The following is a 22,131-nucleotide window of genomic DNA, read 5'->3' on the forward strand; positions in this document are numbered from 1 at the left end:
CAGCATGCTTTTTCATACCTCAGGCCCTTTGCTCTTGCTGCTCCTTCTCATCCCTTACTGGTCCTTAGCTCTTTCCATAGCTGGAAATCACATTTTTGCTTAAGTAACATCTCAAAAAAGCTTGCCTAGTACACCCAACATAGTAGGTTCTCCCCATCATCTCCTCCTACCATTCTATTTCTCCCATAGTACTCATCACAAGCTAAAATAGCCTTATTTGTTTCCTTTTTATTTTCTGTTTTTCTACTAGAATGAAAGCTCAATAAGGGCAGGGCCCTTTTTGGTCCTGTTCACCACTGTATCCCCAAAACCCATAACACTGTCAGGCTCCTGACAGACACTCAAATAATTGTTGAATGAAGAGATGTGCAAGCAGACTGAGTCATCTATGGAAATAAACTCGAGTGACAGTCTGCCCCACAGTTCCCAAGTGCAGCTTGGAATTGTCCCCTGAGCCTCTCATAAAGTCATAGAGTAAATGGAGGAAGGTGATTTTATTTTTCGAATCTGCACATTGACAAATTTTTTAAAAGAAATATAAATTATTAGAATAATGGGTGGATTCACATAGGTATTTCTAGCTCTATTAGGTCAAAGAAAGGAAGGAGGACAAGAACAGAAAGGAGACAAGCCTTCTAGGAAACTTGCTATTCAGTCTATACTCAAGATGAAGAGGTGGCCTTTGGAGCCACAAAAAAGTTTAAGTCATAGTTGATTATGCTTGTTCCTAAAGAAGTCAGTCTTGCTGAGCAGCAGTAAGCGACAACTCAAATGTCCACGTGCAGCATCGGGATTCCTGAACAAAGAGCCTTCTTCCAGTTCTTCTGGCTCTCCCCACCAAGGACAGAGACATGCCCAGCAGCAATAGCATAGCAAATGTCCCTCCTGTTTCAGGATGGGACTATGCACTCACTATAAGACCAGAGAAGGACTACTGGAGACAAATGGGAAGTGTTTCCCAACAAAGGAGCTGAGGGTGGGGAAAGATAGTTTTCTTCTGTTTCTCTCTTGGAGGGGAGCTGATGCTGAAGTCAACTGGGCTATCCCAACTCTGCTTTGAACATGGAGCATCCACTGCATGTAACAAGGTGCCCAGCTGTGCATGGGTTGGTGAGGCAGCAGGGGCTGGGCCAGTACAAAGACAGAGGCCCACTCTTCTAGTGCTGGGTCCACTTGATGCTCTTGAGGTCAATGCCATCCTGCACCATCTCCCAGAGAGGGCTGCCAAAGAGAAGAGGTATTGGATGAGTGAGGGCTTAGACAGGAAGCAGACAACATTGGCTCCTAGGCCCTGAGCCCTGACTTGCCTCCATCTGTTCTTGTCTCTCCTCCACTCCCTTGCTCTGATAGACCCCAACACAAGTGGCTAGCAAGTCTTTCCCAGCTATCTGTAAGTCCTTATTTGCTCTAGGTTCTCCCCAGCTGTCAACAAACAGTAATAACTAGGTACCCAGGCTCAGCTCCAATTGGGCCAAGCCAATGGCATCAGGTGTGGTCATATTCAGGAAGCTCTCATCCCATTCATGAGAGGCTGTGGTCACAGTCTTCCTGGAGGAACCAAGACCCTTGGGATCTGTGTGAGCAGCAAGTTTCAGCCTCTCTACTAACCCCCACCACAAATGGACCACTTTTCAGCACTTCTTTCTGGGTTTTGCTCTAGTTCTCAGTTAGGGCTAGAACTTCGCCCTAAATGACCTGGGTATGTAGCACCCTTACCCAATTCCTGCCAGCTTCATCTCCCCAGAGTTGGACTGTGCTTCCAACATCCCTGGCTCCAATTCAAAAGGACCTCTTGAATGTTAGACCTGGTCATCCCATCTCACACAAGAACTGCTGCTGAGAAATCTCTGCTAAGCTCTGACCCCCTGCAGCTTGGACGTCTTGGATAATGTTCCTAGACAAGATATTACTTCAGTGTGTTATGACCATAGGATTTGTGGTTTGGATTTCTCCAGTTAATTTTCTTCTTCCCAATTTCATTCTACTCTTGGCTTATCCCTCCCCTTTACACTATGCATTCCCAGCATGCCTTTCTATTTATGAAATTTTCCTTGGCTCCTTAAAGTTAGCCATCTCGTTCCTGCCCCTCCTCTTTAGGGAAGGTCACTTATTATCATGACTCACAAAATAAAGCTCTGGCTGAGGGCTAATGGCACCAGGCTGAATTCAGTTTGTAAAGAGTCAGAAGGAATAGGGTGAAGATGCTGAAACCATACAGATAGAAAGAATAAAGCTTTGTTGGCAGCATGGTCAGTAGAAATGCCCTTTGAGTGTTGCCAGAGAATACCAAAAAGCCAAGCAAAGGAGGAATCTTGAGCCCAAGAAAGCTAAGCAAGCTGTAGATATTTAAGCACTACAACTAGCACCTGGGAAGAAAAATCCAGAGCCCAGAAAAGCCTGGGAGAGCTCACAAAGGGAAGCAGGGTATATACTTGAACTTCCTCACTCTATAGACCAAGAGAATATTAGAAGTCAAACTGAACCAAAACAGAGCCAGACTCTGAAAAAATCTAGAAGCCTCAATGTTCCCAGGAGGAAGTGGAGCTCTATGACTACTAGGAGAATCCCTGGTGGCAGCTGGCTGGTAAAGGATCTCTGACCTTTGTAAGCACCTTTACAAAGAAAACACTGAGTAGTGGTTCTTAACTTTTTGAGAATCTGACAAAAACTATGGACTTTCTTCCAAAGAAAATGCACAACTGCACAATATTTAGGATATAATTTCAGGGCTATCTTGTAACTCCTGAAGTCCAGCCACAGAACCCAAATTAAGAATCCCTATCTCGGGGTTGGCCCCATGGCTGAGTGGTTAAGTTTGCAAGCTCTGCTTCAGCGGCCCAGGGTTTTGCTGGTTAAGATCCTGGGCGTGGACACGGCACTGCTCATCAGGCCATGCCGAGGCAGCGTCCCACATAGCACAGAGGCACTCACAACTAGAATATACAACTATGTACTGGGGGCTTTGGAGGGAAGAAGAAGAAGAAAAAAAGAAGAAGATTGACAATAGTTGTTTGCTCAGGTGCCAATCTTTAAAAAAAAATAAACAATCCCTATCTTAAAGGGAATTTTCCTATTCTTAGTCTACAAATCACAAATTTTTTATTTATATTGCTGCAATGACAACTATCAATACTATCAATAACAATAATGAAAAACATCTGAATTTATGTAATTCTTTGATTTTTGGTTTTTGCTTTTTGTTTTTGAGGAAGATTAGCCTTGAGCTAACTACTGTCAGTCCTCCTCTTTTTGCTGAGGAAGACTGGCCCTGAGCTAACATCCGTGCCCATCTTCCTCTACTTTCTATGTGGGACACCTACCACAGCATGGCTTGCCAAGCGGTGCCATGTCCGCACCCGGGATCCGAACCAGCAAACCCTGGGCCGCCGAGAAGCAGAACATGCACACTTAACCGCTGTGCCACCAGGCCGGCCCCAATTCTTTGGTTTTTAAAAACACATTTTCATATTCTAAATACAAGTAACCAAGGAGATCCACTTTCTTGCTTTGTGAAACTTCTAAATCCTAAAAGCTAGATATTCTCAAACTTTGGTTTTTGGCAGTGTGAGCACATAGTCTGAGGACAAGAGAGCAGCCAACACTGCAATTTCTTCCAAAGGGTCTCTGGTACAACAGCACATACCTCATTTCTCGAAGACGCTTCACATGGTGAATGCACTTTTCCACTGTGTAGTCCACTTCCTCCTCTGTAGTGAAACGGCCAATGCCAAACCTGAAAAAGAAACAGGAGGAGAGCTCTGCATCAGAGCTCTGGCACTGGGGTATATTCATTCAGCAAATACTCACTGAGGATCTACTCCACAAAAGACAAGGAGAGAACATGGTCCTTCCCCTCTAGGTCAGTTTCTCAGAGCATGGTCTGTGGACCACCCACATTAGAATCACCTGAGGAGAAGTTTCCTTCTTCTTCTCCAGACCTAATGAATCAGAATCTCTGAGTGTGGGACTCAGAAATCATCTTTCACAAACTTCCCTGGTGATATTCAATGAAGTCTGAGAATCACTGCTCTAGAAACTTCCATGAAGAAATAAGAATGGATAAGGAAAACCAGACTGAGGAAGACTACAACAGGAGATGAAAAACACAAAAGAGGATGCCTTTCATAAATGTTGCAGCTCAACTGACTGACCTGATAGAAGAGTGAGCTAAATCCTCATCAGTGCCAATTGCTCGAAGGACGTAAGAGGGCTCCAGGGATGCAGAAGTACAGGCACTGAGGAGAAAGACAGAGAACCATGCTCAGTTCACCATCATCTGTTTTTAGCCACAAACCCCCAGCCTTGCTTCCACTCCCCAGGCCCCTGGAGTCATACCATTGAGACAAAAGAGACATTCTAATCTGGCAGAGCTAAAGGGCCCAATGCTGCCTGCAGTTTCTGGGATGTGAACTTAGCTCCTCAGACCCGTATGAAGGATACCCTCATTGAGCAAGGACACTGCCAAAATATGACCACATGAGCTGGTCTGAAAACAAGAGGAAGCAGAGGACCATGTGCCACTCCCCTATGACCAAATACACCATTTGCATCAGACTTGACAGCAGCTAAACCTTTGCTGGCCTTTGAAGCATACTTCACTTCTGGAGGCCTGCAACACAACTGCTAGTATAAAGCTAGAACAGATATATGCATCTCCTGGGACCACAAAAGGCACAAAATTCTATCCCAGGAAGCCCTCCTAGAGTGGCAAACTACAGCCTGTGTCCAGCCAGCTAAAAAATAGGTGGTTACAAAATGACCTTTACTCTTAACCAAGAGCTGTTGTGCCTCTCATCTCCACACTGGGAAGCTTAATAATCCATTATAACACTCAGAAGCCAGGCTAATCAGTGCTGCCACAGTCCCTGTCTATCCAATTCAACTCACCTCCCTGAGGATAAGGCGACATCCTTGAGTGCCATCAGCAGACTCTCCCCTTCCACATACGCAAAGGAGAGGTTGATACAGCCTAGAAGAAAGCACCACTATGAGAGGAGTCTCAGAGACTCAGGCTCTTCCAGAATCGGAATAGAAAGGGCATGTCCATACCTGGGTAATGGTGCTCAGGGTCCCCATTCATCACCACATCTGGAAGGCCCTTCATTATCTTCTGTGTCAGCCGCTCTGCTAACTTTGAAATCCGCTTGTGGTCGTACTGAAGAGCAAGCAAGGGAGAACTAAGCATAGTGACCATCAACAGCTCAGAAACACACATGATGAGGAGCCCTTTGCCTGTGCCCAGAAGTGACTGTGCATCAGACCCATCTACTGTCCTGTGTTACTCATGGAGACCACTGTAGCCCCAACACTGAGCATAGCGCCTGTCATGCAAAGGTACTCAGTAACTGGACACATGGTTTCAATAACCCAGAAATAAATGAACTGATAACTACTGAAAGGGCCTGGGTTTTGGAACCCATAACACTTCCCTAAGAACAAGAGGTCTGCAGCACCGGGACAAGGATGGTTTTCTTAAACCTCCTCTTCCGGCAGAGATCTGATTCAGTCATGCCAAGAAGCCTCTAACAGGAGACCTAGCAGAGGGGAAGAAGTTGTAGGAGGGGACTGCTCTCTTCATACCTCCATCTCTTGCTGTGCCACCTCACACGCAGCCCCCAGCCCCACCACCAAGGGTGTGGGCACTGTCCCAGACCGCATACCCCGCTCCTGCCCCCCTCCGCTCTGCAGGGCCTCCACACGCACACGGGGCCGGCGGCGAACATAGATGGCACCAACCCCTGCAAAACAAAGTTTGTTACAAAAAAGAGAAAAAGAAAAATGGAGTTCAAACAAAATTTCACTTTCCAAAGGGATCAAAATAGTTTTTCATCTTTTCTGTAAGGCTGAAATTCTTCAAAATAAAAAAAGTTGGAGGAAAAGAAGAAATAACACTAAAAGCCTAATATTTATCAAAATGATTTCATATCAGGAAGGTAACTACCAGAAGGATTAATGACCAAAATGGTTTAAAGTAGCTCCCTATGCATGTATGAAATGGTATCATGCGATGCAACATTATTCATAATAGCAAAAAGACTGGAAACGACTTAGATGTCCACCATCAGGGAAATGGGCAAATAAATTTGGTACACTCATACAATGAAATACAAGGCAGTTGTATAAAAAAATGAGGGGTTGTATAAAAAGATGGCAGTTCCTTCTGTACTGCCACTGTAAAATCTCTAAGATACATTGTTAGAAAACTGGTGATGGGGGCTAGCCCGGTGGCGCAGCGGTTAAGTGCACACGTTCCACTTCGGCCGCCCAGATCCCGGATGCAGACATGGCACTGCTTGGCACGCCATGCTGTGGTAGGCGTCCCACATGTAAAGTAGAGGAAGATGGGCATGGATGTTATCTCAGGGCCAGCCTTCCTCAGCAAGGAGAGGAGGATTGGCAGCAGTTAGCTCAGGGCTAATCTTCCTCAAAAAAAAAAAAAAACTGGTGAAATCTGAATAAAGTCTGTACTTGAGTTTAAAAAAGAAAAAGATGCATTGATAGGTGAAAAAAGCAAGATACAGAACAATAAGTACAGTATGCTATCTTTTGAGTAAAAAACAGAAGGAGAAGAAGGGAAGAATATATGTGATTCCAAGTGCACAGAATAATTCTAGAAAAATACTCAAGAAACTTCCTCCCCAGAGGGGAACTACATGGCTGGGAGACAGATGTGAGAGACTTTCCACCATGTACTTTTTGTAGTTTTTGAATTTGGAACCATGTGAATATAGTACCTTGTCTAAATAGGATAAAAAATTTTTTAAAAAAACAAAAACTTTGGGGAAAAAACAGGGAGAGATCAGAATGGAAGTAAAAATTAGTACAATCTCCCAGAGTCTATCAAAACTTAAAAATGTGTATAACTAGGGGGCTGGCCCCGTGGCCGAGTGGTTAAGTTCGCGTGCTCTGCTGCAGGCGGCCCAGTGTTTCGTTGGTTCGAATCCTGGGCACGGACATGGCACTGCTCATCAAACCACGCTGAGGCAGCGTCCCACATGCCACAACTAGATGGACCCACAACGAAGAATATACAACTATGTACTGGGGGCTTTGGGGAGAAAAAGGAAAAAAATAAAATCTTTAAAAAAAAAATGTGTATAACTTGTGACTCAGCACACCCACTTACAGGAATTTCTTTTTTTCTTTTTCTCTCCCCAAAGTCCGCCTAGCCTTCAAGGTCCTTCTAGCCCTTCCACATGGGACACTGCCGCAGCATGGCTTGATGAGCGGTGCTAGATCCACACCCAGGATCTGAACTGGTGAACCCTGGGCCACCAAAGTAGAGTACATGAACTTAACCACTCAGCTACGAGGCCAGCTCCAGGAATTTCATACTAAAATATGAACATGAATATGCAAAGATATTCACTAAGTAGTCAAGAGATTTTTAATAGATTGAGCACTTGATGAAGTTCATCTTCTTCCACACAGAACAACCATGTAGGCGGAGCTTGCAGGTACTATAAAAACTAAAGGACTAGTTCCCAAATTTATAATAAAGGACGCTAGTTTTAAAATAATTTATGTACCAAACTGCATTTATTCAGAAAGACTTCATTTCCCCTTTAAAAACAAAATCAAATTCAAGTATCCTACACTATTTGAATCTCTGCAGTTCCCAAGTTCGGAGAACAAGTGCTCAGATCCCATGTCTGGATAGTGAAGGATATTATGTAATCTAAATCTACTTAGATCCTGAGCTCGGAAAGCAGGAGTTTGGTACTGAGAGATAACTGTACACATTTAAGTGCTGATCACAGCTTCTGCTCAATATGAGTTCATTGGTTTTATCCAAAATAGATAGATCTACAATAAAAGCCAATAAAGGCCATATTCTAGTTAAAGAAAGAATGCCTATTGGGCTTTTTAAAATAATAGCTTACGAAAATACTCTTTACCACCTCTTGGAACCCTTAGAAGCAGCCATCTTACAAACTTCCAGAAGCTACCACACCTTTTTCCACAGGGTATACACCCAGATGACACACCCTGCAAACAGAGAAAGTGTACCAGCACTACCAACCACCACAGGTCCTCACCCTAGAGACAGAGGAGGTGTTGTTTGTTTTTTATGGCTACTTCCATAAAACAGAGGACAGCAGTGTCTTCCCGAAGGTTGGGGTGAAGAGGGAGAATTCTAACTAGAAAACGTTCCTAGGCCAAAAGGACCACAGGGAACAGACAAGCATCCTTGAGAGACTAACAGGAGCACAGAAGACTAAGTCTAGGAACAAATACCAAGAGATACAAAAGCCCATATAGGGCCGGCCCCGTGGCTGAGTCGTTAAATTCGCGCGCTCCGCTGCAGGCGGCCCAGTGTTTCGTTGGTTCGAATCCTGGGCGTGGACATGGCACCACTCATCGTGCCATGCTGAGGCGGCATCCCACATGCCACATCCAGAAGGACCCACAACTAAGAATATACAACTATGTACCGGGGGTCTTTGGGGAGAAAAATGAAAAAAATAAAATCTTAAAAAAAAGTCCATATAATCTTCCTCTAGTCTAAAGCAAGACATGGGGAATGAAGGACTCAGAATTTTGCTCTATATATCATAGTGGGGCAGACAAGATAGCTGGACTTATCTAGCTAAATTCAACATGACAAAACCCTTTGTTTCTCAACCAAATTAACATCTACATGCTTTCAAAGGATTTTCTTAAAGAGACCAGGGAAAAACGGTCTGCTATATAGTAATTGTGAGACTCTACAAATAGGCAAGTGTTCTTGGCTATTGCTAAATGACACTGGCATTCTGCAAGGCACTCTGAATGTAAAACTTCCTCTAAGGGCAATGGTAGTCCCAAATGAGTACAAAGAACATCTGTCAAAGGGTTTGCTGGGAGTACAGAGAGGAGGAATTCTAGGAGGAGCTAGTACCTTTGGGACCATAGATTTTGTGACCACTGATGCTCATGAGATCAATTTTCATGTCATTGACATCAAGTGGGATTTTTCCAACAGCCTGGGCTGCATCGGTATGAAAATATACCTTTCTTGAACTGCAGATCCTCCCTAAGGAAAGAACAGAGGGGAAGAACCATAGCGAAATGTTGGTAAGTCACCTGGTAGTGGTCCCACAATGTACCATGAGTTCTAAGACAAAATTGCATCTGGCTTTAGTCCCTAGCCATATAATAAATTAATCTCTCTCTTTTCTCTTCCTCTCTCTCATACAGCTTCCTTGACCAGAATAAATAAGAGGAGGTGCAAAGCACCAAATCAAAACACCCAATATTCTGATGCATAAGACTCTTCCTACCTCATTAACACTGGCCTTTCAATGTATCAGATTAACTTTTAGATCCTTTTTGATTTAGAAGAAGCAAAGATTAATAGATCTATTTGCGAATGTGCCTAAGAGGTTACAAGGTGAGCCTCTGGCTCTAAGTAAGCATAATAAAGAGATGTTCTAAAGTGAAAAAGATGAAAGAGGAAGAAAAAAAAGGTTGGAGTTTTTTGTTTTGTTTTCTGCACCAACTGCAGTAAAATGAAAAGAACATAAAGGGTACGAGACCTGGATTCAACTGCTGGCTATGCCACTTATAATACATCCCTGAACAAGAAACTGAAGCTCTCTTTCCCTTGATTTCCTTACTGCACTTATAAAGTGTTATGGTTAACCAGTCCACTCCAGCTCCTCAGATAGATCCCAGTGGTGGGAAAGCATCAGGGTCCACTCACAATACTCACCTATTTCCGCAATAGGCTGCTTCACTCCAATCTCATTGTTCACAGCCATGACTGAGACCAGGCTGGTATCTGGCTGGATGGCAGCCTCTAGTTCCTAAAAATATCAGGAGTAAGGAGATTATATAGTACCAACAAAGTCCTCCCTAACTCAGAATGTAGGCAAGCTTAGTCTTGAAAAGGGGCCTTTCACTAAACACCTATCAGAATGGTTAAAATAAAAACAATGACAACACAAAATGCTGGCAAGGATGCAAAGAAACTGGATCATTCACACACTGCTGGTGGGAACATAAAATGGTACAGCCACGCTGGAAAGCAGTTTGGCTGTTTTTGTTTCTTTAAAACTAAACATGAAATTACCATAAGACCCAGTAATTGCACTCTTAGGCATTTATCTCAGGGAAATAAAAAGTTAACTTCACACAATAAAACCTATACATATATGTCCATAGTATCTTTATTCATAATAGAAAGAGTCCAGTGTCTTTCAACAGGTGAATGGTTAAACAAACTGTGGTACTTCCATAACATGGAATACTATTCAGTAATAAAAGAACAAACTGCTGAGACGTGCAACAATTTAAATGACTCACCAAAGACATACTAAGTGAAAAGGCCAATCCCAAAAGGTTATATACTATATGATTCCATTTATATAACAATATCAAAATGACAAAATTAAAGAAATGGAGATCAAATTAATGGTTTTAAAAGAACAATATGAAGCATCATTGTGGTGATGAAATTGTATTTTGACTGTGGTGGTAGTTACACAAACCTACGCATGATGAAATTGGATAGAACTAAACACTAAATATACACACACAAGTGAGTACAAGGAAAACTTGGGGAAATCAGAACAAGATTGTTAGATTGTATCCACGTCAATGTGCTGGTTGTGATATTGTACTGTATGTTTTTTTTTAAGGATTATTCTTTTTTTTTTTTTTTGAGGAAGATTAACCCTGAGCTAACTGCTGCCAATCCTCCTCTTTTCGCTGAGGAAGACTGGCCCTGAGCTAACATCCATGCCCATCTTCCTCTACTTTATATGTGGGATGCCTACCACAGCATGGTGTGCCAAGCGGGGCCATGTCCACACCTGGGATCTGAACCGGCGAACCCCGGGCCAAGGAAGCAGAACGTGTGCACTTAACTGCTGCGCCACCGGGCCGGCCCCTGTACTGTATTTTTATAAGATGTTATCATTGAGGGAAACTGGGTAAAGGATACACGAGATCTCTCTATATTATTTCTTACAACTGCATGTGAATCTATAATTATTTACAAATTAAAAGTTTACTAAAAAAGAGAGGGAAGCCTTTCCTATGTAACGTTGTCAGAGTAAGCTGCAAAGAACAAAGTGGCAAAAATCAAGGTTACTATTAACAACACTGAGATAGGGACCACATCTGACTGAAATGTTTATCTTAAAGGCATTATTAACCAACCCCCAACATCTATTACGCTTTCCCTGACTCCAGTATAATGTAGGTTCTCAATGTTATGTTTCTCTCAGCTTCTTGTTCGCTTCCTTCATAGCATTTATCCCAATTTGTAATTATTTCATTTATCTGTTTGTTTACATGTTAACTGTCCCCTTCACTAAAATGTAAGCTCCCTGAAGGCAGGGACTAGGCTTGTCTTCTTCATCCCTCTATCCCCAGTGTCTGGCACTACGGCACAATAAATACTATGAAGTGAAAGAAAGGCACTATGTTAAGCATTATGAGAAATAAAAACACAGAAAATACGCACTCCTAGAATTCAAGAAATTTAGCCTAGTGGAGAGATAGACATACGCATACAACAGAGCACAGAAGTAAAAAGCCAGTAACTAATTGAGGGAATTTAGAGAAGAAAGAGATTAAAAGGGGTTGGAGCATCAAAGAGATTTCATGAGACAGCTGGGACTTCAGCTAAGTTTTTAGGAGAGAGAGAAGATCAAGGTAAGTGCAAAGAAAAGGAGAGTAGATCAAAGGTGAGGGGATATGTGAAGACAGACCCAAAGGAGGACTGGCCAGGGCACATTAGGGAGATATGAAGGCAGTGTAGCTAAAATGAAGGGTTTTATGAAGGGGCATAGTGGTCTGCCACACTGAAAGAGTAGGTTACAACGAACACTTCTATCCTGAGACCATTATTACCCAGATATCAAAACTAGACAAAGATATCACAAGAAAATGAAACTACAGATCAATATCTCTAACAAATATAGATGCAAAAATCCTTTAACAAAGTCTAGCAACATATACAAAGGATCACACACCATGACCAAATGGGATTTAATCCAGGAATACAAATTCAACATACCAAAAAAACCAATCAATGCATACACCATTTTATAGAATAGAGAACAAAACCACATGATCACCTCAATAGACACAATAAAAGCAACTGATAAAATCCAACACCCTTTCATAAAAAAAAAAAAAATTCAACAAACTAGGAAGAGAACTTCCCTAACCTGATAAAGGACATCCATGAAAAAATAGCTACAAAAAAATCCACAGCTAACATCATACTTAATGGTGAAAGCTTTGATCTAAAATCAGGAACAAAACAAGAGTGTCTGCTCTCACCACTTCTATTCAACTTTGTACTAGAAGTTCTTGACAGGGCAATTAGGCAAGAAAAAGAAATAAAAGGCCTCCAGGTCAGAAAGGAAGAAGTAAAACTACTGCTGTTTGCACATGACAGTGCTCTGTCTACAAACTACATCTTAGGATTTGTCTAGGAGTTCTAGTATCCAAAATCTAGTAGACAAGATGCTTGGACTCATTATCTAAAATGGACATATAAGGACATAGGCCAAAAAGGGAAATATTCCTCAAAAAAACTACACTTCCAGGGCTGGCCCCGTGGCCGAGTGGTTAAGTTCACGCCCTCCACTGCAGGCGGCCCAGTTTTGTTGGTTCGAATCCTGGGCACGGACATGTCACTGCTCATCAAACCACGCTGAGGCAGCGTCCCACATGCCACAACTAGAAGGACCCACAACGAAGAATATACAACTATGTACCAGGGGGCTTTGGGGAGAAAAAGGAAAAAATAAATAAATAAAATCTTAAAAAAAGCAAAACTACACCTCCTTTTGAGGGGGAATGAGAGACATCAGTGCAGGGGAGGAGGCCATAGCTCTGCTATGGTGAGTGTGAGTCCCTGCCACCCTGCCAGTGGCTCTCATACAAACCAGGAAGCAGTGACAAAGCTGAGAAACACATCCTCCAGAGACAAGGACAATGGTATACACTCAAGGGGAACAAACTCAGTTTCTCTGCAAAGCCTATTTCTCTAAACTCTACCCTCACCATTAGCTCTAGTCCTTTAAGCTCAAGCTGAGGCTGAAGAGACAGATTTACAGGTGGAAGCCAAGTTCCTCCTATTTTGCCCCTCCTTCCAAGACTCATTCCTACCTTCAAGTCGATGATCCCACTCTTCTTCACTGGGAGGTAGGTGACCTGAAAGCCTTCAGATTCCAGTGAACGGCAGGAGTCCAAGACACATTTGTGTTCTGTCTGAGTGGTGACCAAGTGCTTTTTCCTCGACCTGTAGAACCTGGCCACCCCCTAGAAATTGGTGGTGGTGGAAGGAAGGAGAATATACTCAGAGAGACAGTAATGACTTCAATCTCATTTGTAAAGCGAAAGTGGGCAAAGGCGGTATGCTCCAACATTCTCTGATGTTGGAGCACTAACCAAATCATTGGCTGCACAACTGAACTCAATCTCCAGTCCCCCTCTCCTCCCTACAGGGGAGTAGGGCTGAAAGTTCCAACCCTCTAATCACATGCTTGGTCTTTTTGGAGTGACCAGTCTGTCCCTTGAAACTATCTAAGGGCCCACCATGAGTCATTTCATTACCATAAACTCAGGTATGGTCCAAAGAGGTTTGTTATGAATAACAAAAGACATTTCTATTATTCAGGAAACTCCAAGGGTTTTTTAAGCTCTGTGCCAGGAACAGAGGACAAAAACTAAAGTTATTTTTTATTACACCATAGGTGGAAAATAGGGAACATGTCTATCCTTGCATCCCAGGGAAAAGCCTCTCTCTTTTATTTCTATTTAAATAGCAAAATATGCTAATATGGTGATACTGATACCCATAGCTGGCAGTGTAGAAGTGAAACTCATATACTCATTTCTTGCTGATGGCAGTATTTACGCTATAATCTCTGTATGCTGGAATCATATAAGAAAGATGTCTTAAAAGCTGTATTCAGGGGCCGGACTCATGGCCGAGTAGTTAAGTTTGCACGCTCTGCTCAAGCTATGTTGAGGCAGCATCCCACGTGGCAGAGCCGGAAGGACCTGCAGCTAGAATATACAACTATGTACTGGGAGGCTTTGGGGAGAAGAAGGAAAAAAAAAGAGCTGTATTTACACTCTTTAACTGTGATTCCTCTTTTGGGAATTTACCTTAGGGAAATATTTCAAAGACAGAAGAAGCTATAGAGATAAAATATGCTTTAGTTATATTTACAATCCTTAAAAAAGTGGAAAGATTAAACACAACCTACAACACAGAAATGAATAGTAAATTGTGATAACATAACTCTGTGAAAAAGAATATATTAAAAATTAGGGATTTTGAAATGGAAGAACATAGGATATGTTATTAATGGTTACAGAAGAATAAGTGTGACATGCTGCAATTTGCGGAAATATTAAAAGCAAACTTACATGTATGTATAAGTTTTTTTCTGGGACAATATTAAAGAGAATTAGTTTAGATTAACAGAATAATTTTGCAGAGCAGGACTTAGGGTCAGAATAGGAGAGGAAAACTTACACTTTATTTTAAACCTTTCTGTAGGGTTAAAAAATCTTACCACATATGCATAAATGACCTTTAAAAATTAAAAAAAAATTAAAATATGCAACCCTGTCCCCCTAGAGCTTATTATGGAGTACTTCTTTAAAAGCAAAATATAAAACTAATTAGGCCAAAAATATAAGTACTTAAAAACTGTATATTCTCGAGGACAAGGAACACAAAAAGCAAAACATTTAAAGTCCCCCCGCCTTCCTATCTCAGTTACCCACAGCATAGAATCCTCTAATGGAAGATAGATATTTACTCTACCCATCTAAGAGACTAATGGGAAAACTGTCACAACTATTCTTAGCAATCCTTGACCTCCAAGTTTGGGATCTGTGGAGATTTTCAAAGCAAACATTTTTAAAGTTTTGAAAATGCTCCTTATGTCACCAGTGCATTCCCTAAGCAGCCTTGAAAGAAGTTTAAAGGTGCTTAACACTCCCTCAAGGTTGTTTTCAGAGCCATGTTGGGAAGAAATACCAGCGTCAACCGGCCTGAACCAGATAGACCCCCATTGCAAGGGCAGCACCTGTGCAGATGACTTGAAGATGACCAGAAAGTGCCCTTTTCCTCATCTTAATACTATAATCTTCACCCTAGATGGAGCTTAGGCCTTATTAGCATAACACGTGATATATGAGAGCATGTTTTCAGACTGCACCTGTGCCAGCTAAGACCCATGTCTACACATGATGACAAAACTTCCCTTTTAAATATTCATTCCCTACTGGAAATAAAAGACACCTGCTTCCCTTTTTGGGGAGCACCACAACTTTGGAATATGACTTTGGAAATGATTCCACGTGGTCTCCTATTTGCTGTGAATATATTTTACTTTATGTGACAACTCTTTCTGGTGGAGAGTCTGATTTTAACCAAACTCATTTTGGTTCAGTAGTACCTGTTCCAGAAACCATCCTCATCTTTCGTGGGACCTCCACCCTGGGTCTGTGGTCTCTGCAGCCCAAAAGAAGGGTGGCTTCCTGCTAATGGCATTGGGCAGTGTGCTGACTGCCTCTGGAGCCTGTCCTAGGCCTCCTACACTCAGCCCAAGGTCAGAATAACCAATACTGGCAGCACAGTTGACAGACATGGTGAGAGGGGTTAGAGCCGCATTTGAACTACAGCAACCCACAATTTATCAGAGCCTTGGTATTTACACAAGTGATCCTGACAACCAGGCCCAGTCAAACATGATTATGTTCTATGAAACACCAACATAACTACTGAGAGTGGAATTTTACTTTCGTTAGCACTAAAGATCTACATGTCCCAAGGACAGAGTGACTGATCTCAGAATGTTGACCAAGTGAATGCCTGCAGAGGACACCACAGCAACCAACACTTGAAACTGGGACATCTAAAGAAACAGGAGGAACTTATTGCAAACAGATTTCATCAGGAAAAAAAAGAGAAGGCTGAGAGGAGGGAAGCCCTGAAATCACATATATAGGGTGAAGCTGGTAACAAGAAGCAGCGAAACATGCCCAATTCCAAGTGTATTCTGGACTTCATTGTGACTAGATCAAAAGGATGGGGCAAAAGGTTGAGTCCCATTATCCACTCTCTGAAGTAGCTGCCGTCCAAAAAACCAAGTGGTTAAGAGTCCAAGAGCCACCCCCTTTCTTTTTTTTTTAAAGATTTTATTTTTTTCCTTTTTCTCCCCAAGGCCCCCTGGTACATAGTTGTATATTCTTTGTTGTGGGTCCTTTTAGTTGTGGCATGTGGGACGCTGCCTCAGCGTGGTTTGATGAGCAGTGCCATGTCCGCGCCCAGGATTCGAACCAATGAAACACTGGGCCGCCTGCAGAGGAGGGCGTGAACTTAACCACTCGGCCACGGGGTCAGCCCTGCCACTCCCTCTCTTATCCAACTACCTCACTGAACTCAGTTCAATAGGAACAAAGACTTAAGACAGAGTAGTTTGCAAAGGGTTGAAGGTAGCAACAAATCAGAAAGAATCTGTCTTTATCTGTGTCTTTTCTTCACAACAGGGTGGAAATGGGTGGCTTGGAAATACATATATGAACCCAAATGGTGGAGGGATACCATCTCCCAAGTCAGGCAAGCGCAGATATGCCCTCTGGTTCCCTTCTCTTACCTTAATTGCTATGTTGTTGGATTCAGTAGCACCACTAGTGAAAATGATCTCACGAGGATCAGCCCCAATGAGAGATGCTACTTGCTGCAAGCCAAAAAACAGAGATCAGTAACATGAGTTCCCCAGGCAGGAATGTAGCTGCAGACACACCTGGGACAGAGCTCTGGAGCAAGAAGAGCTCCACCGCATTCTATCAATTGCTCAAGAAGAAGTTCTGCACCCACTAGGGTCAGACAAAGGATAGATTCACTTACATTCCAGATCCCAGGCTCTTTTCCAGCCCAATATAAAATAATAATAATAATGCTGTTTTTCAAAAAGCATTTATTCAGCTCTTAGTATGTATAGGCATTGTGTCAATAAACACATCACCAGAATTATCTCATTCAATCCACCCAATAGCCCTAGGGAAGAGAAATAATTATAATCTCCATTTTCAATGCAAGCAAATTGTAGCTTAAAGAAATTAGTTAACTTGCCAAAGGTCATTTAGCTAGGAAATGTGGGAACGAATCAAATGCCTTCAGAAGGACTCCAAGGCCTACTTTCTGAATCTCTTCCAGCAAGAGCCCCAAACCATTTCCACCTCCACCCATACCTACCAAGAAGGAAACGTCTACTACAGGCCACTGAACCTCTGACATCAGAACCTCCCAGAATCCTCTGTACTAACCTGGCGAGCACGTTCCATGGCTGCCTCACTCTCCCAGCCATAAGCATGTGTCCGGGAGTGTGGGTTCCCATAGTAGTTGATGAGGTAAGGGAGCATGGCATCAAGCACCCGAGGGTCCTGAGCACAACAGAATAGATGTCTTCTTGAGCCCATAGTTAACTCAGGCCCCACTCCATCCCCCCAGACCTGCCCAACCTGCCTCAACACACTCCCAACCCTCAGACACTGCCTAGATTAGGCCTCAAACATTCTTCCATCCCCTCAGATACTAACCAAATATCAGCCGAATACACTTCCATTCCCAATCCATCTTAAATCAGACTATCCTACCATCTTCCCAGGTAATCTACAAACATTGCCTTGTCCTCACAGCTGTGTCTGCAGGTGTCTCTCTTCCTGCCATACAACGTGATCTACAAGGGGTGAGGACATAGAGTCCACGCATCGGAAAAAACTTGCATTAATATTTAAGTGATTACCATGTGCCAAGCTATTCTAAAGCCTGCTTTATGTCTTTTAACCCATTAGTTACTTGCCCCAATTCACACAGTTACTAAGTAGCAGTCCAGCTAATTCCAGAGCCCAAGCTTTTTCTACTACTATAGTGCCTGCACTGAAGTAATTTGACCAAGGTCAACAGCTAGTAAGTAGTTGAGCCATTACTAGTGGACTACAACTTAAGCCTCCTCAGTCCTGGCTCGTTGCTTTTCCCAGTACACACTTCTCAATGGCTCTCTCTTCTACAAGGATCCCGCCATTTCTGGGCATTGTCACTTCTACAATATAATTCCTGTAAACAGCCTTGGAGAAAGCTGCCCCTCCCTCCTTACCAGAGGAGTTGTAGCTTGCACATCCATATACAGAGGTCGCAGTACTGTCTCGGCCTCTGCAGCAGTGGCTGTATCTGAGGGAACGGCAGACTGGGGAGCAAGGTCTACAACTGACAAGAAAATGGAATGGAGCGGCCAAGTGAGAGAGGATGCAACTGCAGACACAGGGCCTCCAAGGTAAAAGCTGGATGGAGGTGAATTAAGTTTAAGGCATGCTGGAGTCGAATCTCAGTGTAAAAGGGAACAAAACAGAAAACTTGAGGAAACTATAAAAGGCGGTAAGGGAGAGAGGGTTCTTAAAGGGGGATGTGGCGACAAAATTCAAATTGCGTCATTGGGAGTAGGGAGGGTTCTGAAAAGACAGCCATTTAGAAGCAATGTGGAGACAAGAGTAGGTAAGATCTCCAAAGGTTACTGGCTGGAGGACTAACATCTCTGAAAGTTGGCCAGGAGAGGTCTGAAGGCCGAGCCTCAAAGGCTCTGAGGGCCTGCGGGGCAGGATCTGAGGGAGGGGGCGCTGCGAAGTCAACCGTTCCAATGGCCGGTCTGAGAAAGTTTGAGGGGTGTAGCCAAGAGGAAAGGTCAAAGGGTCTGGTAACCGGCAGAAGAGGGACGCTCCGGACTATTCAGGTGAATGCCCGGCCGAGAGAGGTCCGCGCCTGCAGGGAAGGTGGCAGCGAGCGGGACCCGGAGCGTACCGCGCAGGCGCAGCCCCCGAGTGGGCGCCTCGGGCCTCGGCCCCTGAGCAGCAGGCAAGGCTGCGGCCGCCCGCCTCCAAGCGGTTCGCAGCAGCATGGTCCCGGTAGCAGAGGCCCTTTGCCGAAGCGTCTTCAGTCCTCAGCTACGGGATCCCGGAAGTACTGCTCCGCGCCCCGGAAGCGATTCTTCGGGCGGTGAGCACGCTCGGCCTTGCGTTCTGTGTGAGACGTAAGCTGAGCGACCGAGGCCGCGAGCGAGGTGAGGTGGGGGCACCGCGGCGCGGGGACCCGAACGCTAAGAGGGTGATGGAGTCGGGCTGCGAGCTTAGTTTCCTTCCCCGACTTCCCCGAACCCTTGGGCCTGGTCCCCACTCCCCGCCTGACTCTCGGGCTGGCGGCTAGGCCCGCACTTCCATAACCCTCGAACCCTGCAGATGCCGGTGGCCGTGGGTCCCTACGGACAGTCCCAGCCAAGCTGCTTCGACCGTGTGAAGATGGGCTTTGTGATGGGTTGCGCCGTGGGCATGGCGGCTGGGGCGCTCTTCGGCACCTTTTCCTGTCTCAGGTGAGGGGAGCGGGCGGTGATCTCTGGGCGGGACTACCGGACCTTCCCGCCCCACTCCACTCGGCCTGCAGCCTAAACAAAGCCTCCTTCGTTCCAATTCCCTCGCTGTCCTGTAAAGAGCGAGACTGATTTTCTAACTACCTTCAGTCTGGAAGGACAGGGCGGCAACCTCATTGCTTGAGAATACGAATTCTGACTCAGACTGCTCTCTGGCCCCTACCCGTAGGCAAGTTGGAGTTAGACTTTGAAGTGTAGAATGAGGTCAGTAACATCTACCTCATAGCGTTGTAAGGATCAAATCAGACCACACTTAGCACAGAATCTGGCACGTTTTAAGTGCTCAGTAAATGGTTATTACTACTATCGTTCCTGTTACTTTTATTTCCACTTGTGCATAGTGAAACAAACTTGTTGAGCAGTTTTACTGTACTAGGAACAGGATGTAGAAATGAAGCAGATAAATTCTACAGCCTGACATGTCATTTTCACATGTAGTAGACTATTATTCCCATTTTTCCAGATTGTTAATTACCACTTATTGAGCACTTACTGTCAGTCACTGTGCTGAATGCTGTACGTGTGTTGTCACAACAATCGTGTGAATGATATGATCTCCGTTTTACACTTGACACAGCCTGTAAATTGCAGAGCTGGGCCTTGAACCCACGTCTGACTCCACAATCATTGTTTTAACACTAGGAAACTATCTAAAAGAGGAATGTCTTTATTGGATCTTATATAACCTGGAGATAAAACAGGCACAGAAAACTGGTTTCCCTGTCCATGTACTTTACATTGCATCTGCTTCCTCCCACAAACTGAGGGCAGTTAATATGACATTCATCAGAAGAATCCCCCTAGAGACCCTGATGGATCCTTTTCCTTGTCAATATCCACTTTAGGTGGGAAGAGATAATGTCCCGCCGGGCTTCAAGAGTGCTTGATTCATCATTAGAAACACAAATTGGAAAAGAGCAGTTAACGCCTCTGCCTGTATTTTTGTTCCCAGTTGGCCCCATCTTGGTTTCTTCCTCTCTCAGGATCGGAATGCGGGGTCGGGAGCTGATGGGCGGCATCGGGAAAACCATGATGCAGAGTGGCGGCACCTTTGGCACATTCATGGCCATCGGGATGGGCATCCGATGCTAATCAGGGCAATGGTTGCCCACTACATCCCCCTCCCATCAGTCTCAGCCCATGTACTATAATAAAACAAAAGTCTTTGAGTAGTCTGGATGTCTGTTACAGAGGGATTTTTTTTCTTCTCAGCGGATTACTCAACTTGCTTAGAGATCTGATGTGGCCTAATTAGATTTGGTGTATGTTTCACAGGGCCTGTCCATTTCTGCCTGCCCGCAACTTTCCATAAATTCTAGCAAACCCTAATTATTCAACTCTTTAAGGTTGATGCTATTATCACTGTTGTAAAGGTGAAAAACTGAGGCTAAGACTAGATTACCTCAAAGTCACACTGCAAAAGGGGTTAATTCACAAATCTTATTTCCAATACTATACTATTCATCCAAAAATTGTCCTTCAGACATAGCTGGCTTGATCAGAACAACAAATCATCCACAAACTCAATCAGACACTTGTGGCTTAACTGCCTAAATTCCAGATGATTTTCTAGCCAGCCATAGGGGATGTAAATTACATCAACTGACCACCCACAAAATTCTATTAATTGGCTTGGTAAGAAAGGTCTTAGTAATGAGCCTAGTGCCTATCCCTCACCTGCTTAGGGCATACACAGCCCTTAATAGATTTTGCTCTTAACTGCATTGCCCCTCAAGTATTCCTAATCAGAAACTAGGAAAATGTTAAAATAGATAAAACTATACGGAGTATTTTGGGGGCATAAGGACTCTACCAAGATAGCTGTAGCAGCTACAGACTTCCCAACCAAAGAGTGGGATGCCTGTCTCAGGAACTGATTACCCATTTGAACTGTGGTCTATGCATCATACTATTCAAATTATTAAATTCTTAGGTTTGCTTTGACTGTCATTTACAACCCAAATTACATTCTGTGGTGGAGGGCAGATAAGATTAAACAAACACCTAAGGCAACGTTTGCCAGCCCAGTTCCCTGGAAAGCAATGACAAAATAAACCTGATACGACTTGATTCAAGAATAAAAAACTAATTATGAAGATAACAGATGATTTGGAAAGAAAAAAAATTCGCTAAGTCTGCCCCAAAGGGACACTGCTGGCCAGTGTTGCAAAATAAACTTGAATCTTGAAAACTTTCTTCAACTTAAATAAAGCAATTAAGGGAAGAAATTATAAATATCTGTCAAAAGGGTTGGTAGAAAATTACATCTCCAAATTCAAACTGATTAAATATCTTGCTATCTGAATAAACCTATGAAACTTGTGCCTCAACGCTAACAAATCAAGTAGAAACAGATACAATCAAGTAGAAGCAGGTGAGGAAATCAGTACTGGAATGTAATCGTTCCATTAGGAGCAATGTTACCTACTCAAGAGTTCAACCTAGACAGAAAAACCTGCAGTAGAGTTGAGCATAAATGAAGACTCACTGCCCATGTAAAAGATAAAGCTCAAAAATCCCTTAATAAAGTAACAAATGCAGTTAAATCAACTTGGGAAACCAGTTTGAGGTTACAACATCTTGTTCTGTATTTACTTTTGAATAATTAGACATTTTTTCACAAAGATGCCCAGACAATACAAGAGACTGGAAGAATGCCCATTTAAGGGCTGGGCAAATTTGTTTGCTT

General features: G+C 43.5%; 2 protein-coding genes across 3 annotated transcripts; one reads left to right on the forward strand and one right to left on the reverse strand.

Annotated features, from left to right (window-relative positions):
• Positions 1 to 475: 475 nt before the first annotated feature.
• Positions 476 to 18,956, reverse strand: NFS1 (NFS1 cysteine desulfurase). Its single transcript, XM_014850781.3, has 13 exons — positions 18,821 to 18,956; positions 18,123 to 18,232; positions 17,293 to 17,409; positions 16,620 to 16,703; positions 13,111 to 13,263; positions 9,695 to 9,788; positions 8,882 to 9,016; positions 5,581 to 5,738; positions 5,050 to 5,155; positions 4,888 to 4,969; positions 4,152 to 4,235; positions 3,644 to 3,733; positions 476 to 1,221 (listed from the first exon to the last, which is right to left on the reverse strand). Exons 1-13 carry the CDS (start codon positions 18,915 to 18,917, stop codon positions 1,158 to 1,160), a joined length of 1,374 nt encoding a protein of 457 aa, XP_014706267.1. The 5' UTR covers positions 18,918 to 18,956; the 3' UTR covers positions 476 to 1,157.
• Positions 18,938 to 20,619, forward strand: ROMO1 (reactive oxygen species modulator 1). 2 transcript variants are annotated; one of them, XM_070485824.1, is made up of 3 exons: positions 18,938 to 19,079; positions 19,255 to 19,385; positions 20,288 to 20,619. In XM_070485824.1, exons 2-3 carry the CDS (start codon positions 19,255 to 19,257, stop codon positions 20,532 to 20,534), a joined length of 378 nt encoding a protein of 125 aa, XP_070341925.1. In that variant the 5' UTR covers positions 18,938 to 19,079; the 3' UTR covers positions 20,535 to 20,619. The 2 variants fall into 2 exon arrangements, with proteins under 2 accessions (XP_070341925.1, XP_014706268.1); XM_014850782.3 differs by having other exon boundaries at positions 20,426 to 20,619.
• The last annotated feature ends 1,512 nt before the right edge of the window (positions 20,620 to 22,131 follow it).

This window comes from Equus asinus, chromosome 15, assembly GCF_041296235.1.
Source record: "Equus asinus isolate D_3611 breed Donkey chromosome 15, EquAss-T2T_v2, whole genome shotgun sequence".
NCBI lineage: Eukaryota > Metazoa > Chordata > Mammalia > Perissodactyla > Equidae > Equus > Equus asinus.

Excerpts from the sequence above, each read along its gene's own strand:
- ROMO1 (XM_070485824.1), top strand. The coding sequence starts at position 19,255 with ATGCCGGTGGCCGTGGGTCCCTACGGACAGTCCCAGCCAAGCTGCTTC. Across the intron at positions 19,386-20,287 it reads GGCACCTTTTCCTGTCTCAG|GTGGGAAGAGATAATGTCCC; the intron begins GTGAGGGGAGCG and ends TATCCACTTTAG.
- NFS1 (XM_014850781.3), bottom strand. The coding sequence starts at position 18,917 with ATGCTGCTGCGAACCGCTTGGAGGCGGGCGGCCGCAGCCTTGCCTGCT. Across the intron at positions 18,233-18,820 it reads TCGGGGGCTGCGCCTGCGCG|TTGTAGACCTTGCTCCCCAG; the intron begins GTACGCTCCGGG and ends TTTTCTTGTCAG. Across the intron at positions 3,734-4,151 it reads TTAGCTCACTCTTCTATCAG|GTTTGGCATTGGCCGTTTCA; the intron begins GTCAGTCAGTTG and ends TTTCTTTTTCAG.